This window comes from Mus caroli, unplaced genomic scaffold (assembly GCF_978045245.1).
Source record: "Mus caroli unplaced genomic scaffold, Mus_caroli_1 scaffold_14, whole genome shotgun sequence".
NCBI lineage: Eukaryota > Metazoa > Chordata > Mammalia > Rodentia > Muridae > Mus > Mus caroli.
Window position 1 is genome coordinate 74,469,144 of NW_028227269.1, and position 22,207 is coordinate 74,491,350.

The window sequence follows — 22,207 nt, forward strand, 5'->3', positions numbered from 1 at the left end:
GCCAAGGGGCAAAGTTGGGCTCTGTTGGCCACCAGCCTGGCTCCAGGTTCAATGAAGGACCCTGTCTCAGAGATATGAGAGAACAATAGGTCACTGGATGGTCTCCTTGGCCTTCATGCATGTGCAGTAGCAGGCTCCTCTGTTCACATATGTGTACATACCTTGTATGCATACAGAATAAGAGGCTGGCACTGAAGTGACTCACATACATACACACACTCACACTTAGAGTGTAGTGTGTTTTTTGTCTATTTTGTTTTTGCTGTTATTTTGAAACTACCATCTTGCCTCAAACTCACTATGTAGACTAGAGTAGCCTCCAACTTAAAGCAGTCCCCCTGCCTCAGCTTCCTGAATGTGAGTGCTAGGATTTCAGATGTGAGAGTTTTTATTTTTAAGCTATTAGGTTTTTTTTTTCTCTCTCTCTCTTTTTTTTAATAGGGAGTAAGCACAAGGTCATGCATGTGTTGAGTGTGTGCTCTACCACTGAACTACACTCCAGCTCCCGAAAACAGAATTTTAAATTATTCTCACTGGGGGATTTAGGCAGCGCCTACTTAGTGTATGTAATTTCATAGTGCTTTTAAAATGCATCACAATTAAATATAGACTATTCTGCTTTATTTTTTTACTATATAACATTTGTCTTTTTCCTTATCATAACAAATATTTTATAATAGCCGTCACAATCCATCTGTTCAATTCTGCGATGACCTGTTGCAATTTCCTTCACCATGTTTTTTGTTAGATAGTCTTTTTGCTGTTTTAATTAATGCAATTATGTATAAAAGGCTTTTACTACACAATGATTTTATTCCTGATTTTGGTAAATTCTTTATATTTGAGATTAACTCTCTAAAACACACAGCTGAACATATGAATCTGAATGTGGACATTTTTAAGATTGCATGTCTTTCTCCCAGAATTCAACCTACTTAGAGATCACTGGTAGTGCATTAAAAAAAAAAAAAAACTCAATCTCTTAATCTCTCTCTCCCTCTCCCTGTTCCTTCCTCCCCTCCCTTCCTCTCTATCTGTCTGTCTAACTTAGTGTTCTGTAGATAACTGTCTCTGTCTATTTAAAACCATCCATAGATACCTTTGGGGTCCTCTATGAGTAGTCAGTAAAAATGTTTAAATTTCTTGAATGGCAAGACAAAACAACAACACAACAAAAACCCTTTATGTGTGTATGTGTATTTAATGAGAAATAAAATTTAATATTTTTTTCTAACTGCCTCTTCAGGTGCCTGGAGAATTATAAATGCTATAGAAAAATGAAAGAAGAAATTTGCTCTCGGCTCAGGAAAATGGAGATGGATCTCAGACAGTCCATATTCCTGTTGCCCAGGTCTTACAAAGAAGCCTTAGCGCGCCTGGAACAGAGCAAGGTAACCATCAGCTTGTGGAAAGTCTGTGTCAGGACCCAGGGGGACAAATAGGTGTATCAGCGTGGGGTGCGCTTAGCTGTAACCCACAGGAGTCTTCAGACACCCGTGAAAGTGTCACGACTGCAGGCTGAGGTGGGAAGATAGATGATCTGACCCCTTCAGTTGATCACATCCACAGTGCAGTTCCCTCCCCAACCCACCCCCACTTCTCCATCCCCCTAACCCCTCCCCCCACTTCTCCATCCCCCAGCCTAGCATCCTGCCCTGTGGACCACTTTTCTAAATCTTCCCTTTCCAGATGTTTTGAGGTGTATCTACTGGATCCATGACGACAGTACAGTCACCACATCTGTCCAGTTTTGATCATTTCCTGAACCATTGCTAAATTGTTTGTTTGTTTATTTATTTGAGACAGAGTCTCCTGTATCCCTGGTTTCTTCTGACTCTACTCTTCTTCCTCAAGAGGTCACAGGCATGAGTCTACATGCCTGGTTTTACTTTAGGTTCTCTTTGGTTTATTTTTGTACACACAGTAGACAAGCACTCTACGACTTGAAAACCTCCTCAGCTTGTAGTACAACTTTGATTTTTGCTTATTTTCATCTGTTGAAATTAGTGGTGCTATATTGTTATGCTTTGGGTTTCTTTCTTTCTTTCTTTCTTTCTTTCTTTCTTTCTTTTTTTCTTTCTTCCTTTCTTTCTTTCTCTCTTTCTTTCTTTCTTTCTTTCTTTCTTTCTTTCTTTCTCTCTCTCTCTCTTTCTTTCTTTCTTTTAAAGATTTATGGCTTATTTTATGTGAGTACACTGTTGCTGTCTTAAGACACATGAGAAGAGGACACCAGATCCCATTACAGATGGTTGTGAGTCACTATGTGGTTGCTGGGAATTGAACTCGGGACCTCTGGAAAAGCAGTTGGTGCTCTTAACCACTAAGCCATCTCCCCAGCCCCGATTTGGGTTTCTTTGTTATTTATTTATTTATTTATTTATTTATTTATTTTTGAGGCAGAGTTGTGCCATGGTGCCGATTGTGAACTTGCGATTACCCTGCTTTTGCTTTCTGAGTGCTGGGATTACAGGTGGGAGCCATGGCTTCTGACTCGTTATTGTGATTTAGACTAGGCCATTCATCTAGCAAAAAGAAACTGAGCAAACAAATAAGGAATTCCTAAATATTGTGTTGCTGGTTGATTTAGCAAACACTGTGTAAATGTCATGGTGCCATACGCCTTTAATAGCAGTGCTTCGGAAGAGTGCAGGAGGATCTCTGAGTTCGAGACCAGCCAAGACTACTTCCTGAGACATAACGTTTAAAAAGAAAAATCTTAACTGTGCCAGACTTCAGAGTGACATTTCAGAAAAGACTATAGATAGACCTTGGTCGTTCATATTACTTTCTCTTATAAGGCACTAACATCAAATCTCCTGTCAACCAAAGAAGACTTAGTGAAACTCCGTCAGCTCCTCAGACACCTGAGAAGCAAGAGTACAGAAAACGATGCCACGTGCATGCTTGGGGTGGCCTCTGCTCTGTGGGAGAAGTGGCTGAGTTTGCTGGAAGCCGCCAGAGAGTGGCAGCAGTGGGGTGGAGAGCTGAAGAGAGAGTGGAAGTTCATCACTGAGGAGGTGAGTCCCTTACATCCAACGGGCAAGCCCTGCAGCCCGCAGTGAGAGGCGGCCAGCGCCTCTTCATGGCACTCTTGGTCTCTCATTTGTACATCAGATAGACACAACCTGTGAGCATCGTCCAGGTCAGGCTTGCAAAAAGCCCCTGAGAAATTCTTCAGCTTCTTTCATAACAGTGGTTGGTGCTTTCTTAGGTATCCTATAATTCTTCCTGGAGTCCGTGCTGTCCCTCCCTCCATCTTTCCACAGTTCCAGGGATCAAACCCAGGTATCCGGGTTTGCACAGCAAGCACCCTTACCCACTAAGCCAGCTTGTCAGCCCTCAGATAATTCTTACTAAAGACATGACTACTTGCCGGATGAGGCTTTAAAATCCTCATTCTGAAGAAGAGTTCATCCTTAAATATAACTACCATTGCATTCATTACAGTAAAGGTTAGAACTGAGTAATAAGCGTGATAACTGACTAATTGGAAATCAGCTCCAATTGTTAAGTATGGAAATTAGTTATGGTTGTCAAGTGTGGGCCTAAAAATATGAAATTCTATGCTTTCTGAAAAGTGTCTCAAAGAAGACCTCTCTGACATCTCTCAGTCCCGGATCATAGCTCAGGCATGGTTTAGGACTTGCGTGTTACATATATTAAGAAAGAAAATGAAAAAAAATCATAGGAGATCATAGTACTTGTTAATCTTTCTATAGTGCCATGGATACATGAGGTACAGATCAGAACACGAATTGAAAATCCTCTTTTCTTCATTTTAGAATTTTGGTGAATTTTCTGGGGATGGGAATGTAATGAGCCTGAACTTAATTGGTGGGAGATCACCCACGGTCAACACTGCCCCATTAACCTGCTTAGAACTTAATGTTCTTGAAATCGGTGTCATTTCAGGGGTGCTGGTGGGGCTTCAGCAGTGAACAGTCTCTTGGATGTTCAGACTCTTAAGAAACTGTCATTTATTCAGGCTGCTAGCAAGAGTCCCCTGCCTGTCCACAACGGCAGCCCCCTACCCTGTGCGGAGAAACCAGTTCAGAAGTGTGCTTCTGCATCCTTGTCTTGGCCTCAGGAAGTTACTGCCTTTCCCACTTGATACTTAGAGAAACTGAAGCTCAGACTAAAAGTTCTCCTTTTCTAAGTAGTGGCCCAAGAGCCCCAATTGCAGACTGACTATGTGGCAAGCCCCTGTGGGTCACTGAATGCATACCAAGGGGTCTTCCTTTCAATTATAACCTGGCAGCCCAGCTATACCTTGTAGCCAGTGGGCACTCGGCAGGTACTTGTTGAGGGAGAGTACTTGTTCAGATCCAAACATTGGCTGATCCCAAGCTTTGACTCTTTTACCACACTGTTGTTTTATAGCCATTTAAAGTCATGTCGTATTAATTTCAATCTTACTCATTTAGTTCTTTCTGATTACTCAAACATTAGACCAGAATCTAGTCAAAATAGTGTTTTTAGACAAAGCTTCCTGAAGCCCAAGCTCCCCACAGACTAGCTATGCCACTGAGGATCCTCCTGCCTCTCCCTCCCCAGCGCTGGGATTACAGATGAGTGTTACCATCCTCTGAAGCCAGGGCTTTGTGCGTGGAGCAAGCATTCCTACCAACCACACTCTGTTCTCAGCCCAACAACTGTAATTTTTTCCCCCAAAGACCAATACAAATAAAAACATGAAGTGGGCACTCACGGTGAGCTTGGCTTAGCCCTTGCGTCTATGTAAAGGACGATCCTCAGCCAGGCTGCCAAGCCATTCACGTGGGGGCAGCTGGCCTCTTTGCTAGAAGCCATTGCTGTTTTGCCTGGGGAGTATTGGGATTCCCTCCTGGAAGGAAATGGTGTGACTGTTGACTGTTGACATTCCTGCCTGGAGGGAGAGTCATTTAACCCGCACTAGAACATCCAGGCACTCCTCTCTGTTTTTCTGCCCTAACTGCCTGTATCCTCAGGGACTAGGGGAGGAGCTAGAGTGTGTAGGCTGGGAAGACTAGGGGAAGGGGCTCCATCTGTGAGGTGATCCTGAAGCCATCCTCCAGGGAGGGTGAAACTTTCCAGCATGGGCTGCTTTGGGGTCAGCCAGGCTCCTGTCCGTAATCCTTCACGAATGCTCTGTAAGTATTCACAATAAACTCACTGGATCCCCAGGGCGAACTCCCGTGGAACCGTACTTTGATTTGTTATTGGGACTTCAGGAGGAAGGGCTTTTCCTTAGAACCTGGTGGGTGGGTGGGTGGGGGGGATACATGTTCACATCTCCCACTCCAGAGAGTGTTTTAGCAACAATACATGAAGTCAATGGGACTCAATAATAATGAGTCACTTGCCCAAGTTCACAGGTGCCAAAAGAGAACTAAAACTTACGTGTTGTATTTAATCACTAAGCAACTAGGTTAAGGGATATCTGTGTATGTCAGTTGGTCTATGATTGTGTGGGTTCTGGGTATCAGTATGAATGTGTGTGTTACTAGAGATCAAACCAAGAGCTTTGTGCATGCCAGGAAAGCATTCTGCCACTGAACTGCATCCCCTGCTTGTTGTATGATATGTGTGTGTGTATGTGTGTGTGTGTGTGTGTGTGTGTGTGTATGTATGTGTGTGCGTGTATACATATCAGATCCCATTACAGATGGTTGTGAGCCACCATGTGGTTGCTGGGAATTGAACTCAGGACCTCTGGCAGAGCAGTCAGTGCTCTTAACCGCTGAGTCATCTCTCTAGCCCTTGTTGTATGATCTTAATGCTGCTCTTATTCATTCACTAAAAATGGTAGCATTCCTGTATCTATATAAGACCTAGCCATGCAAGATCCCACTGGCACTGCTGGCGCCTTTGTGTCACTGTGATAAAAGCAACTTAAGGGTAGAAAGGGTGACTTGGGCTCAGGGTGCATGAGTACAGTCTGTCATGGCTCCTGATGGCAGGAACTTAAGGCAGGCGATGTCATCATGTTAGGAAGAGGACAGTGATGAATGCTGGCACTCATCTAGATCCAAGCCCCAGCCCAGGGAATGGTGCTGGGACTTCCCACCTCGATTAACTAATGTAATCTGGATAAGCCCTCATAGGCGTGTCCGGAAGCTTGTCTTGATGCTTCTAGATGCAGTCAAGTAGACAGCCAATGTTTACCACACAATAGCTGGCCAATAAAGACCATCTGTTTAAAACTATTGTAAAATAACCATTCGCTATCTTTTTGGAATAAACAATTTGAGTAGGTAGATTTTTTTTTTTAAACTTAAACGTTCATCTTATAAATTTTCAAATTAAAACTCAATTTACCTTTTGATTTGACTTTTTCTCCTTCAACACGACACCCTATTTTTTTTTGAAAGGCAGACATGTACTTGGTATCATTATTGATGTCCTAGGTAGCTCCAGCTGCCCACTTTATACAGCCGTGTGGTCTGAGTAAGCCTCCGTGGAGAAATGTTTTGGATCAGATTGGGCTGTGGTGGCTGTGGTGATGTCTGGAAGGGATTGTCTCCCTTGGTAATTGATGGGAGAGGGCCTAGCCCAGCCTGCTGAGGCCCCTGGCATGAGCTAGGGAGTGAGCCAGAGAGCATGCGGAAGCAGCTTAGTTTCCTGCCCTGACTTCCTTCAGTGATGGACTGTGGCTCTAGACGTGAGAGACAAAGCAAATCCTTTCCTTTCCCAGGTGGGTTTTGGTCAGAGCATTTTTGTCACAGCAACAGAAAGGAAGCGAGAACAACTGACTTTTAGAATAATGGTTTTATGCTTTGGGGGTCTTGATGCAATGGGGCATCAAGTCCTGGAGCAACATGATTTCTTTAGAGATACCGGGGGATGGGAAGCTGGCTTCCTCTCACACTGTTGGGTCCCAACGCCGGCTCCTCGTTCATTCCCGTTTCTTCAGGTCCCAAGACTTTCATTCTCCTTTACCGTGTTGGTGTGTGCATACATGGCGCGTGCACGCATGTGTGTGTCTCTGTGTGTGTGTGTGTGTGTTACTATGGTTCTTTGTCCTCTTCACCTCTATGAACCTTAAATTTTACAAAGGGTTTTATTAGGATTCTATGTCCAAGGGATGTCACCAGAGGGTGCTGAGGCCTTTCCAAGGGCAAAGGCCAGTACCTAGTATTCTGTTTTCCTGGCTCAGGGACCTTATCAATTCAGCATGAAGTTTGCTAAGTTTTGATTAATGCATATAGTCACATGACTACCAACAAAATAAAAGTGGAGCACATTTCCATCCTCACTGAACATTTCCCCGCACCCTTGGTGTTCCTTTTTATCCTTGAGCAGAATGCCACTGGGCGGCTGGGCGGCAGTGGCCCATTCACACCTTGAGCATTTGTTTGCCTGGCTGCCTGGAAGACTGATCTCTCAGGTTTTCCATCTCAGTCCCAGCTTTAGAGCAACACTGCAGCTGCGAGTGGGCTCGCCAGCAGGTGGCTAGCTGATTTTGGAAAGTGATGCCAGGTGGGAGGAAGGACACAGAAAATGCCTGTGAAGCTTTGGGGTCGTCCATTTGTTCATTTGTGGCCATCGCACCATCCGATACCCCCCACTGTGTGGTCCCGCCCCTGCCCCCACTCGTCTGGGTTACAGACAAGGCTCTTTCAACCCCAGTTGTTGCGGTAAATCTCCAACCCAAATATACCCCAGCAATGAAAACACAACTCAGTTAATATGAATACACGCTGTGCGCCTAGATTGGGCAGATCTACCGCTACACTACCATCTTCTCCATCTATGAGACCCCTTAGAACTTGTGTTTTCTCCAGGCCATGTGCTTCTGCTCTGCTTTTCTTTTTCTTCTTCTTCCTCCTCCTCTGCGTCCTCTCTCTCTCCCATTTTCTCCTCCTTCTCTCTCTCCACCTTCTCTTTTACCTGCCCAATCATCAGCTCTCCTTTATTTTACAATTAAGGTGGGAAGTAGGTTTACAGGAACTCACCTGAGTACTGACTCATTCCTTGTTCGCAGCCCCTCACAGGAGAACAGAATTAACATCAAATATAATTAGCCCCAGGGCTATTTATCCACACACCCAATAATTTTTGAAACCTTGGCTCTACCATTAGTCTCGAGTCTGCGTTGTATTTCCTTTATTAGTATGCTGTTTTTAAGCAGGAAGGTGTGATATGGTCTATCTCATTCTCTAGTCCAGGTGTAGCTGGGAACCAGGATTTCCGGTCGTACCATGGTTTGAGACAGTGGGAAACACATACTCTGTAGATGAGTTTCTTAGGGAGGGGACTGTCTCCCTCTCCACCAGGTATATCATAGCAGCCGGGGTCCCCACCCACTTTTTCATGGCACCCAAGACAGAACAGCAGATACCACTTCCTGTTCCCGGTGCTTTGGCTCCTCCCCCTCCAGCTCATCCCTCCCCCAGCCCCCCAGAAAACATTAGAAGCATGGTTGATAATGCATTTGAACAGTAGTCTTAAGGGTAACATTTATTACTTCCTCAAGGCAAGAAATCCCCGTCCCATGGCATTTCTCTTTGTTAAAGATTGACCAATTTGACCTTCACGTTGGTGAAGAAGTATGCCTTAGGCTTTGGGGACTCTGGGAGCTTATAATAATTGATGTTGGGGCTTGTTGCATCTTCCTTCATAGGTTTTATTTCTCACCCTCTGGTACATCCAGGGCCTTGCTCACCATGTCAATCATGATAACGTAAGTGCAGTTGTCTGGTGTGGTATTTTGTAGTGGCAAGATGGGCCATTGTTTGGACATAGAGTCAGGAGGACAGAATGATATAAATGAGTCTTGTAGCTAAAGGAAATGGACATAAGGCTTGGGGGTGGGGAGCAAAGAGCTACCTTATTCAGGAGCCTTTGAGGCTGTCTGCCAACTCTTTGTTCTGAGTCCAGACTGGTGGAATTCCTAGTTTCTAGGTAGGCGTTGTAATAAGTTACGTATTTCTACGTTTTTTACATACCAGTGGTTGATAACCCCAGCTGGTTCAGTAATCCCAGTGGCTCTCCCTTTGGAAAGCGTCAGGTTCATAACAAATCGCCAGGCTTTGTCTTAAAGCATGATGTAGACATTCAAAGTGAAGTCAAAGAGACTTGTAGGAAAATTTCCACATCCAACAGTAGCCCAGCCTGTTGTGGTGGGGCCATTCCAGCCTCCTCATGTAGATCTCATGGAAACACAGTTCAAACCAACAGAAGCCCCAAGGGGAAATAAATCACTCTAGTCAATAGTGTTTCCCCAGCCTGTTCACAATAGCATTTCCTCATCGGAATCACACAGCTACATGGGCAGTAGCTGGGAGCTACGCGATCCTTGATCACAGAGGACTAATGTTCCCAGCTATAGTGAGCGAATAATGACTTTGAACCAGGATAGGCATTAGGAACGCTTTAAAGAGCGGATATACAAAGACTGTGCTCACCGGGTAGATTTCAGATCTCAAAATCTTCCTGCTTTCTCTTTGTTGCCATTCATTTAATTAGATTGAGCGAGAAGCAATAATTTTAGAGACTCTTCAGGAGGACCTTCCAGAAATTTCTAAAGCAAAGGACGCAGCTCCCACAGAGGAACTCTGGCAGCTGTTGGACTCTCTGTGCCAGCACCAGGAGAGCGTGGAGAAGCAGCAGCTGCTGCTGGCCCTGCTTCTACAGCGTGTCAGGAGTATCCAGAACATTCCCGAAGGCACCGAGACCGGGGAAACCATCCCGGCACTTCAGGAGATTGGGTCGATGCAAGAACGGTGCGACAGGTGAGATTTATAAAGAGATTGATTATTAAGGAAATGATCTGATGGCTTCTGTTCAAAGTTTAAAAGAGAAAGTAGAGAATAGCAAATGCTACAACAGAATCAACGCTGATGGGTGCAACCAAGGGGGCGGAAGAAGTGAATGCCTACAGTGGAGCATACACATTTTCCATCTTGATATTACAGTGTGAATGAATAGCTTGCAGACTTTTCCCTTCAAATGTGTATTGTTTTGCATTTTAGTTATACCTATTGACTGTAGGAAATTTCAATTGTGGGGAATTATAAAGACCAACGTGAAAGTCTACTTTAATCTCACCAAGCGGCTGGAAACACAGTCACCTTTTTCCTCGCTTCTCACTGTGATTATTGACATTATAGTGCCTGACTCTGTACCGTATTCTGCTGAGTCATTGATCAACAGATTGTTTTTGACTCCTATGCCATTGAATGTCAAATTAAAAACACCTGTAGAATGTGTGTGTGTGTGTGTGTGTGTGTGTGTGTGTGTGTTGATATGCCATAATGTGTTTAAGCAAACCCCTTTAAAGATCCTTTAAGTTGGGTCTAATTCCTCTGTGTTTATTGTAAAGGCCACAGCAGTGGGTTTGCGCATGGCAGGAGGAAAAGAGCCATTTCCTCCTCATTCATGACCACTCAACAGCGCCAATGGGGAGGGTCTTTTCTCCCCCCCTCCCACCCCGAAGCGTTTCTCAGCTGCCATCCACTCGGAGTCTCTGCAGTTCTGATGGAATCTACCTGCCCCCATTCTACACTTTGAGCATTCCATTTCGCAGAGCTTCCCTGCTTCCGGTGCCAACCACAAGTTGTGGGATGTCACCCATGCTTTTGACTAAATGGCTGCTGGAACAACTTCCAGAACCTTCCTTAGTGGTGCACAGAACTCAGGGAAACACTTAGGTTTGCTGATTCATCAATGGAAGATATAATAAAGGATACAAGTGGAGAACAATGTGGAAGGATGTGTGGGTAGGGGTGTGAGGATGGGACAGCTTCCTTGGCCTCCACAACACACGGCCCCGTGGGTGCTTCTCTTGATTGGCAATCTGGGCACTCTGACCTTATCTGTTTCCATGCTCTGGAGGCTACAGTGACCAATTAAGCAAATGTGGCCAACTCGGCCTTCAGTTTGTCTCCCCTCTCTAGGGATCGGGAGGACAGCGTAGGAAAGGCTGATGCAGATAGTCCCAGCTCTCTAGTCATGTGGCTAACTCTCCCCCATGAGGCTATCCAGGAGTCCACCAAGAGACTCTTAGTGCAAGAGCTCTGTCTCAGGAACGAGGCCTCAGGTCAAGTGTGAGAACAAATTTTTGGCCAGGTGTGGTCACAGAGACCTATAACCCCAGCATTTATGGGGTAGAAAGAACAGGATGACAGTAAGTTCAAGGCTAGTTAGGGCTACATAGTGAAGCCAAATACAGATACCAAATAGTTCTCAGCAAAGACCCTACCACCACACACACAGGTGCCTCTTTAGGCAATGGGTCAGCTGAAGAGACGTGAGCTGGTGGGGGTGGTCTGTTCTAAAGAGCCCACCCATGGCTGATGACACTTGTCACTTCGTCTGGGATCTGGGATCATGTGGGACAGATGGAAGCTAGAGAAGGTAGCTGGACTATGCAGAGAGGCTACTCGGGGATGAGAGTTTTGGGGACACTGTTGATTGACTGTATTTGATGTATGTTTGACAATAAATCACTAAAAACTGGTTCTTTTCTCCTAGGGAGGAAACCGTTCTTTTATGGATTCTTTATGAGTTCTTTTTTGATGTAATTTTAGGCTTCTTCAGACAACTCAAAAGAATAAGGACCTGGTCCAGGCCGAAATCCAGGCACAGCAGTCTTTCTTAAAGGAAATAAAGGATGTGAAGCGTGTATTTGAACAGATCTCAACGTCTTTCCCAAACTTGGCACCGGAAGGCCACCCAGAACGGGCAGAACAGTTTGAGGTAAGCAGGAGGGAAGAGTTTGTGTAAGTGGCTGAGACAGGTCCCCAGTCTTCTGTTGGAAAGAACTCATTAGCCAGGGTGGGAGGGGTGGGACACAGGGAGGTAGGTGCACAGGCAGCACACTGTGCGCAGAGTCAGGAGGGTGAACATGGCTAGGAAACAGAGGGGAATTGAAGCCATGCTGAGGGACAGGTCACTCTGCACTCCACGGCCCTGTTTTTAACCATGTTTCCAGTGTGTTTGGGGATCAGAGGCCTCGGCCCACAGATGAGAATATTGTTTGGACATGGCATCTCAGCTCTGAAAGGTGGCATGCACATGGACGATCATGTTGAGAGCTCCTTTCTTCAGAGTCACCTTTCATTCCTAGTCTTAGTCCAAAAATGACTTTGGGAACTTTAAAAATTTTTTCATTTAATTTTTAAAGATTTACTTATTTTAAAATTTTATGTATATGAGTGTTTTGCTTAAATGTATGCATGTATGTGCACCATATATATGCCTGGTGCCCATGGCTGCCAGAAGAGAGGGTTGGCTGCCCTGGAACTAGAGTAGCATGGCTGTGAGCCACCGTGTGGGTGCTAGGAACCAAATTCAGCTCCTCTGCAAGAGGAACAAGAGCTCTTTACCATCGAGCCATCTCTCAGCCCCTCTTTTTTTATTCATTATGGCTATGTGTGTGTACTTGTTTGTTGGAGCTCCTGGGACCAGAGTTACATTTGGTAGTGAGGGGCCATGTGAGTGCTGGAAACTGAACCTATGTCCTCTCTAAGAGCAGCCAGTACTCATGACCACCAAACAGCCGCTCCGGCCCTGACTATGAGGATTTTATGCAAAGTCTCATGCCCTTGTTAACCACACAGCCCTTGGTTATGGTGTTGAAAAGGGAAGTCTACTGTCAGTCTCAAAAGTTTTGTCTGTGGAGAAGCCACGGTCTCAGTCAGTAGCTGTGGACTGAGACCTGGGTGGGAAGAACAGAATGCCGCCCCCTATCCCCCTCTCCGCCCCACCCCCACCCCAACCGTGACTGCACCACACTGCTCTTTGGCTTTCCCTCTCTAGGCTTGTCAGTCAGGATGGAGGATAGAGACCAGGCAGGGTGTTCCATCATGGGATTGAGACTGGGAACTGTTCCTCGGGGCTGGGACTCAGGGCTGCCCAACAGTCACTAGAGAGCTAAAGAACACAAAAGCTCAAAAAAGTCAATAAGTAGGTTTTCCACTCAATCTTTGGGAAGCTTTCCCAAACAGATGACTTTCTCCTTTATAATTGCTGCAGGAGAACGCAGATCAGATTCTGTTTCTAGGCCACAGCCAATGGGCCATTTGTTCAGTGTGCTTTTATCTCCTGAAACCTACATTCTTTACCAGGAACTGGAACCCTCCCTTTTGAAAGGAGTAGGGCTCTGCCTGGCTGTCTAATTACATGAAACAGACACTTTTGCTTCAAGCACAGTGCTCTCTGTGGCCTTGACTCATTATGATGATAATGTCGGAAGAAGTGGAAATCGCAACAAGTTAATAACAACACGGAAAACCGTCTTTGAAACTTCTGGCCACTTGTTACTTTTTAGCCGATTGGAGGCTATTGAGATTCAGTCAGTCCTACTGGGCTCCAGAAGCAGAGGTTGTTCTCATGTCTTTCTGGCAAGAGTCTGACACCATGAAGAGCTATCAAGTTCGATTCTTACAAATCAGAAAGCATCGCCTGACTAAACCCCAGTATCTCCTGGGCTTAATCTGCTTGTATCAATAGGGAGGTTTTGTCATGTAAAGCTGGCTGGTTTAAATCCAGAGGACCCTGGAAATCTGCTTTCACTTTTCTTTATGGCTAAACTTTTTCCCAGGTCCTGTAAGTATTGAGACTCTGTTGATGGTTTTAGGAGCTGCGGAGCATTCTTCAGAAAGGCAAGCTGAGTTTCGAGAGCATTATGGAAAAACTGCGCATCAAGTATTCCGAGATGTACAGCATAGTCCCTGCAGAGATCGGATCCCAGGTGGAAGAATGCAGGAGTGCCCTAGAAGATGCTGAGGAGAAGGTACTGAGGATGTGTGTTTGTGTATGTGTGTATGTGTGTGCTGTTGTTGATCGGGATGGGTGAATGGAAATAAGAAATTATCCTTTGATTGTCACTTTTCATTTCTCTACTTTCAGCTCTGCCTGGTTTGATAGAGCTCATGTATTAAGTAATGAGATAAAGGTACTAGGAATAAATTGTGTAGGTACCAGAGTTTCAGATTATCTGTTGTTTTTTTTTTAACCAGTTATTTTAGTTTTCCTTCTTTACATTTTAATAGTTTGTATTATCTTTTACTTGACTTGCTATTATTATTATTATTATTATTATTATTAATATTATATTTTTACATTACTATTTACTCTAATGATCTTTAAGAACTGGGGACACGTATAATATTTTGCTTTGAAAAATATCCCCTCCCCCACCAACAGTGCAAGAACAGCCAAGGACAGTAGGAATATAGATTTTGTTGCTCACTTGATAGCATTTCAGCACGTGATGTCTGTTTAATGGTGATGTGGATAGAGTTCTCACAAAACATGCTGAGAAAAATTTTTCACCTTAGCATGCAGGTCTGAAGAGAGGGTGTGTATTGTTCTGTTGTGCTGGAAGTGGGCACTCAGCTAGACAGTTTTATTAGGCATTTCAGACCAACAGAAGAAAACTATGTTTGGTCCTATGTCCACCGGAGAGTTTTATGTTTTGTCTTTAAAACTTAGAATTCCCATACTTTGATAAGTAAAACAAGCTGCCAGTAGAAACATACACTAGAAACATCAGAGAACAACAGGGCTTTCTGTTAGCTACTGGGAGGAGGTTGTTTTGCCTAGATGGTAGAGGGATGAAGATTACCTCTGCTTTTAGAGTGGCCTGGGAATAAAGTTGGTTATAGTGCACACAACCAACTCTATAGATATATAGAGCTACATAGATTTTCTTATGAAATGGAGATGCAAACAAGAATCAGATTTCAAACTTAGACACTAGTGCTGGTTATGACGGCTTATACCTGTTATGCCTGCATGCCAGAGGCTGAGGCAGGAGACTGCCATGTATTTGGAGGCCTGCTTGGGTTGCAGGGTGAGACAAACAAAGGAAATGAACAAAGCCCTCAGATCCTAGCACGTGCCATTAACTGATTCCGAGGCGGATTTCTCATAACATGTTATTTGTATATAAGCACACAGTCTCCTAATATGTTAGAACGGATATTTTGATTTAACACATTAGCCTATTGGAACTTTGCTCAAGGATTGATATTATTTCTTTTCTTTTCTTTTTCTTTTTCTTTTTCTTTTTCTTTTTTTTTTTTTTTGAGACTACCAAATATTTTGAGAGAAACTCGGTGTTATTTTTATGACAGTATGTGAAAATCCCTACAAATCAAGTTGATAATTAAAAAAAAAAATAGTCTTTCATGTTTAAGGGTGAAGTTTTCCATTATGAACTTGTATGTTTGTGACAAATGGAATTGATTTTTATTGTGTCATGATTCTTTTTTTTTAATTCTGCTAGCATTTTACTAGTTTCAACAAAGCAGAAATGAGAAATATAGAAAATGTAAGAGACAACCATACAGTGTTTAGTTTTCCTGACTTCATATGATATGGTTTGTTGCTTGTGTCATGATTCTTAAGGAAATACAAGGGTCCAGACCACAGCCACATACGGTATCATGTCTGTAATTCAAATGGCTGCTTACCCCTGCTTCATAATCTTGCCTCGTGTGTCTAAATAGTAGTATGAATTTCAATCAAGAGAGTCACTGTCCATATCAGCAATTTCATTATTTGGTACTGTATTACATAGGCTAATATTAATTAACTTTAAAAATGTATATAGGGTTAAAGTGAGAGCTCAGAGGCCAGAGAGATGGCTCAGTGATTAAGAACACTTGTTGCTGTTACAGAAAGCCCTGGTCCATTCCCTAGGACCTACACGGTGGCTCACAATCATGTTTCTCTCCGGTTCCAATGGATCTAATGTCTTCCTCCAGCCTCCTCAGGCACCGGGCACTCACATGGTCTGCATACATACACAAAGCAAAATACTCTTACACATAAAATAAAGCTAAAATATTAAACTGATATTTTAAAATAATGATCTTTATTATGCTATATGGTCTATGAATAAAAATATAATATGAAGGTACCACCAGCTTACTGTATGACAAAGCTTACCACTGGGAACCGGAGGCTTCTAGGGTCAAGTTCTACCAACACTTTAGTGTGTGGGCTTGGCACTGAGTTAGCCATTAGCCCAGGTTTCAGCTTCTACAAATCCATCTTTATCTGCACTGGGGTAGTTTCTGCCTCAGCTTGTGTGTATAGTATTATGTGGATATCTTATGGCTACTTATCAACAGTAGCTTAAAAAATAAGCAAACACACTGGCAAGGCCTTTGAAAAAACACAACACTCTATTCAATACTCTTAATCTTTCCTAACACAAGTTATTTTCTTAAGAAAATCATGTTAGGTTAAAAAGAAAACGGTGCTGTGCTCAGTGGCCAGAGTTCTGGTTGCTAGGGAAACACACTCGAAACAGCGGAGGCGAAAACAGGGCTCTCCATCACTAAGAACTAGTCTGAGGAGGTTTCACCTAGCTGGACAGGAAAACGGAGATTACATTTGTTTTAAATTGGCCTAAGAATAAGGTTGATCTTGTTGGACACAGAGCTGTGTCTCAAAGATTTTCTTATAAAGTTCAGTAGGTCTAAGGAAGCATTTTCTCTTAGAAAATTCTTTCCTATTAATAATTTGATGCTTCAAAGAGCCTTCTCAGTAGTACTTCCAAATATAACCTAAGTTTTATTTAAATAAATTTACTTCTAGATTATACTAAAATGGTCAGGAAACAGCTGCCAACACAGACAGGCTAGTCTGCTTATCTGGCCTGTCACTAATACGTTAACAGTATGGTTTGGAGCCCCCACCCCATGTTAAAATATTTTCAAGTCAAAAAAGTGAATACTATTTAGAGTCAAGACCTGAAACTGTAACCCAACTGTGACTTTCTCCCTTGTCACAGATGAGCAGTGAAGTCTCAAAGAGCTCACCATCAAGCGTCATGAGGAGGAAAATAGAGAGGATTAACAACGGACTCCGTTGCATTGAAAAAATGCTGCAACAGAAAAGCAGAAACATTGAGGAAGCTCATGAAATCCAAAAGGTAATGCATGCCTTAAAGTGGCTTTGGCCACTTTAAGGCATGTATTCTATCTCACCCCTGTCCCCGCATCCCAGTCAGGAATTGCTCCGTCAGCCCAAGGTGAGTTTTTTGATAGATCTGAAGCTCCAAGAACTGGAACTGGGGCTAAGGGTGTAGTTCAGGTTGGTAGAGTGCTAATCTGGCACACACAAAGCCCTGGGTGTGAGCTCCAGCACAGCAAGAAACAGGGCATGTGGCACATGCCTGTAGTCAGAGACTCAGAGAGGGGGAACAGGTAGCAAGGTCATCACTCGCTACGCTACATAGGGAGTTTGTGGCCAGCATGGGCTGAGGTCCTGTCTCAATAGATGGAGGGAGGGAAGGAGATAGATAGATAGATAGATAGATAGATAGATAGATAGGGTAGACAGACAGACAGACAGACACACACATCCCTTAAACTAATCACTGGATCATCAGAAAAGAGAGGTCATCACAGAGGCACAAAAGCTTGGGTACATGGAAGCCTTATTCTCAGGTTTTGCTGTCTGGGCATTTGCCCTGGCTCCTGACTCCCTCATACTATAGTATTCCCACAAATAAAGAAAGGGACAGTAAAGATCTTTCTGTGGGCAGTCTGAAATCAAAAGTGAATCGGTTAGGTCTGAGAAATAGTAAGCTTTTCTTTAGATTGCCAAGGTTAAACGAGGACACAAAAACTCCGCTCTTATTTCCCTTGTGAAATTGCTTAGGAAATAACTTTTTAGGTAAAAGTATAGATGAACATTATTCTATTTCCATATCCCATATTAACACCTGCCTGTGGATTCATGTTGCCATCTATACTTTAGGAAACTTTCTAATGGGGGCTTCCAAAATTGGATCACTGTTAGACACAGTCTTGATTCTCCTCTCCTCTCCTCTCCTCTCCTCTCCTCTCCTCTCCTCTCCTCTCCTCTCCTCTCCTCTCCTCTCCTCTCCTCTCCTCTCCTTTCCTGCCCCCCCCCCCGCCTCTTTGAGACAGGGTTTCTCTGTATAGCCCTGGCTGTCCTGATATTCACTTTGTAGACCATGCTGGCCTCGAACTCAGAAATCCGCCTGCCTCTGCCTCCCAAGTGCTGGGATCAAAGGCGTGCATCCCAACACCCGGCTTCAGTGTTGGTTCTTAAGCAAAGGGACCAGATCTAGAAAGTCAGGTTTTTGTTTTCCCAAGCTTGTTATTATACAAATATTAGGTAAGCTTTGAAAATTTTACCTTTGAAATCTTCCTCTGCCCACCTAAGTTCTGTTTTGAACTCAACCTATTAGTTTCTTGAGTCAACAGCAGTTGTCGAAACTAATGCGTATCGAGAACTCTCCAACGCTCTGCCAATTCCTCTGCAATAAGACATTGTTGTTAATTTTATTTTTGCACTTCAAGTTGCCTTCTGGATCCATGTATGTATGTGTGTGTGTGTGTGTTTGTGCATGGATACACAGATAAATCTAAATTGTTCTTTCTATGTTTATTTGTATTTGCTTTGGGAGATGGAATTTACATCGTCATCCAGGCTGGCCCCAGATTCCTGATCTCCGGAAAGCCTCTTGCTTCAGTCTCCCGTGAGCTGAGACTAAGGAACACATCACTTCCCGCTTAAATAACCTATTTAAATCCTTCTGTGGACCTCCTGGCTTTTGCTTGTTTGAGCTCAATGGGCTTTGTCCACTATCCATTGATAGCTCACTTCTACTGAAGTGGATATGGTTAGAATTAAAGAGTGAGTCCCAGTTTAGACAGCAAATGGTTGCCGGGTGTGAATGAACCAGTGTGCCTAGGATGATGTCTTGGCATGGCCAAATGCAAGTGCCATCTGCAAACTAGTCCTTACCCCGTCATGGAGTCTTCATTTAAATTAACTTAGCCTTTCCTTCTCCAGAAAATATGGGATGAGCTCGACCTCTGGCATTCCAAGCTGAACGAGCTGGACTCTGAAGTCCAGGACTTCGTGGAGCAGGACCCAGGACAGGCGCAAGAATGGATGGATAACTTGATGGCTCCTTTCCAGCAACATCAACAAGTATCCCAGAGAGCAGAATCCAGAACCTCGCAGCTCAACAAGGTGCAACCACGAAAGTGGATAACTGCACAGCATGGTGGTTCCAAGAAGGGCTTAAACAAAGCCAAGCCAAGGGTGACAGTCAGAGGTAGCCAGTTGTGTCATGTTGGGGCCACGCATCCTCCCCTTCTCTAGCTGGCAGAGTGAGACCTCAGCAGGAGTCCAGGCAGTTGTGTTTCCCTAGGTAAATGAAGACCCAGGAATAGGCGTGTAGGCCATGCTGTCTCCAGAGCCTGGGAAGGCTGGCAATGAGAATGCAGTGTGCCATTTGGGAACAAGGTCCTTCTCTACCCCTAAATAGTGGCTATGTTTGTCGAGCTCCAAGTGTGGTCCAGCTAGGATAGGATCCTGAAATGGGATATGATAGGGTCAGGGCCTGAAATCGAGGAGAAAGTACAAGCCCTGTGTTCAGAATGAGGCCGAAATGGGACTAGGCTAGTTGAAGCACTGACTGGGAACCTTTGTCAAGGCTCTAACAGGAACTCCTTAAACCCTTTTTTACCAGTCGAGGACAAGTTGGAAGGTTTTTCACTTGGAGCGGGTGGGCCTGTGTCCTCAGCCAGGATAAAGATCCGAAAGGCCTGTGTCTTACTCAGGGTTTCTATTCCTGCACAAACATCATGACCAAGAAGCACTTGGGGAGGAAGGGGTTTATTCAGCTTACATTCCCACATTGCTGTTCATCACTGAAGGAAGTCAGGACTGGAACTCAAGCAGGGCAGGAAGCAGGAGCTGATGCAGAGGCCATGGAGGGATGTTCTTTACTGGCTTGCTTCCCCTGGCTTGCTCAGCCTGCTCTCTCATAGAACCCAAGACTCCCAGCCCAGAGATGGCACCACCCACAAGGGGCCTTTCCCCCTTGATCACTAATTGAGAAAATGCCTTACAGCTGGATCTCATGGAGGCATTTCCGCAACGGAAGCTCCTTCTATGTGATAACTCCAGCTGTGTCAAATTGACACAAAACTAGCCAGTACAATTGACCACTTGTCAACTTGACACACAAACACATCACTAGTAAGCCTCAACCCTTACATTCTTATTCATCCCCAAGATGAACTAGTAGCTACCCTTCTATAAGCTTGCTTTCCATTTTTTCCCTGCTCACAGGCCACGATCAAGATGGAAGAATACAGTGATCTTCTGAAGAATACAGAGGCGTGGATAGAAAAGACCAATCGTTTGCTGGCCAATCCTGCCTACTATGACTCTTCAAGGACCCTGAGCCACCGTGCCAGCACCCTCCAGGTAGCATCTCCAGGGTTCTCTCTAAGCCAGAGAACCTACAGAGTGAAGAGGGGCTACCGGACCAGCAAGCAGCATCTGGGCTTTTTACGATCCGTTTTGAATGAATTTTTATCCTAACCATGCCAAGATACAGAGAGAAGCTTGAGATAGTGACAGACATTAGACAGGGAGTTTGGAAATCAGGTTCAGGGTCTTCTTGTCCTGTGGCGTGTCTCTTTTAATGCTATAGTTATATATTCCATGGGCCTCAGTTTATGAGGTAAGATGCCATGCTAGATGGTGGTGTTGAAGGTCATAGCTCACAGAGTTCTAAAAAGATCACCACTTTTCTCACTACCTGGGTGTGGGATCTGTGTGCTTCCCTCTCCGCAGTGTTCAGGCATGAGTAGGAATGAGAAGGAATGAGAAGAGGTAGCCACATGGCTCGTTTCGTTATGTCACATGGCAATATGACCGTCAGTCCTATGAGTGAGATGAGGTAGCCACATTGACCACTGGGTCATGTCACACGGCAAAGGCAATGAGATGGTCATTCTCATGAAGGCACCACCAGTTGCAAACACTCAATGCCAAGGATTCCGAGTAACAGACTATAGATACTCCTGCTGCCTTGAAGAAGATAGCCACCATATTGATAGGATTGTGGGAACAGGTCTCCAGATTGGCTTCTAGGAGTTGAGAGCAACCTCTGGCTCTAACATCTACCCTGTGTCTGATAGCTGACCATCAACATCGTAAGTGAATCTGAAGGAAAACCTGTAAGATGTCTGCTGTGTCCTAGCTTGACCTAGAACTTGCCATGAGTGAGGCTGACCTTGATCTTCTGATCCTTTTGTCTCTGTTTTTCCTGTGTGGAGATTACTGGCATGTGCCACCTGGCCTTGTTTATATGGTGCTGAGATTAAAACCAGGGTTTCCTACAGGCGAGGCAACTATTGTTCCTTCTGAGCTACATACAAGGCCCCATCTAGATGGCTTTATTTTTTATTTGCTATTGGACACTTCTATACACGCATGTATATAATGATTCTGGTCATGTTCACCACCATTACCCTTTTTCAACTCTCCCATTGAAAATCTTCATCTTCTAATAAGCCCTCTCCTACATTCATGTCATTAAAACAGAAAACAAGCAAGCCCAGCTTGGGTAGGTGGGGTATTAACGGGAGCATGGGCAGCTTGTCAGAGGTTACACCAGTGAAGAAAGTGATGCCTCCTCCCCCAACAGCCAGCAGGAGGGAGGCCTTCTAACTCCCCTGTGCCCTAGATGGCCTCTCAGGTGCCCCCTTGTGGTTCTGTGAGTAGAAGCCCCCCTATGCCAGCCTGAGCCCTGGAACGTAGCCATATAAATGTCTGATTTGGGTCTAACATGCCATGCCTCAGAAGATGCTGTCCTTCTGAGCATCCCTCTCTGTGCCGTCAGAGAGACAGAGCCAATGGAAGTGTTTCTCTTTTTGGGGCCATGGCTACCAGGGGTTATCCAGTGCCTGGTATTGACTGGGTTGATTATAAAGGTGTGTTTTCTTTCTCTCATTATTAGTCTGGAGAAAGAGTCACTAAGGAGTTCTTTCATAAGTTTCCATAGTAACCAGACCTCAAAGACGGTCTAAGTCCTTTATATATTTAAGATGGCATGGTGTTCCCCTGATGGCTAGCCTTTCCTCCCCGACAGTCAAGATTTGGTGGCACATTTTTGTCCTATGGGACCCGCTGTCCATTTTTGCCCACCTACTCCTTTTCTTGTCCTTGCCTGTGATTCCTTTTGTCCCTCATCCCCCGCTCCCTTCACATACCTTGTGTTGACATCCCTACATCATATGAGCTTTCTCTTTTAAATCAGTTTTATGACTCACCATTTTTAAAAGAGTTATTTATTTTTATGAGTGTATTGCCTGTGTGTATCTGAGTGCACTGTGTGTACAGTGCCAGTGGAGGCCATGAGAGGGCATCGGATCCTCAAGAGCAGGAGTTAACAAAAGGGTGAGCAGCCCCGTGGGTTCTCTACAAGAGCAGC

General features: G+C 44.4%; 1 protein-coding gene across 10 annotated transcripts in view; it reads left to right on the forward strand.

Annotated features, from left to right (window-relative positions):
* Positions 1–22,207, forward strand: part of Syne2 (spectrin repeat containing nuclear envelope protein 2) — a 301,122-nt gene that overhangs the window by 155,376 nt on the left and 123,539 nt on the right. For all 10 annotated transcript variants that reach the window (XM_085830464.1, XM_085830470.1, XM_085830468.1 and 7 more), the window contains exons 50-57: positions 1,247–1,391; positions 2,799–3,017; positions 9,448–9,713; positions 11,511–11,679; positions 13,562–13,717; positions 16,730–16,870; positions 18,766–18,948; positions 20,056–20,193. In XM_085830464.1, coding sequence (XP_085686590.1) covers positions 1,247–1,391; positions 2,799–3,017; positions 9,448–9,713; positions 11,511–11,679; positions 13,562–13,717; positions 16,730–16,870; positions 18,766–18,948; positions 20,056–20,193 — 1,417 coding nt within the window. The remainder of the gene's footprint in view (positions 1–1,246; positions 1,392–2,798; positions 3,018–9,447; positions 9,714–11,510; positions 11,680–13,561; positions 13,718–16,729; positions 16,871–18,765; positions 18,949–20,055; positions 20,194–22,207) is intronic.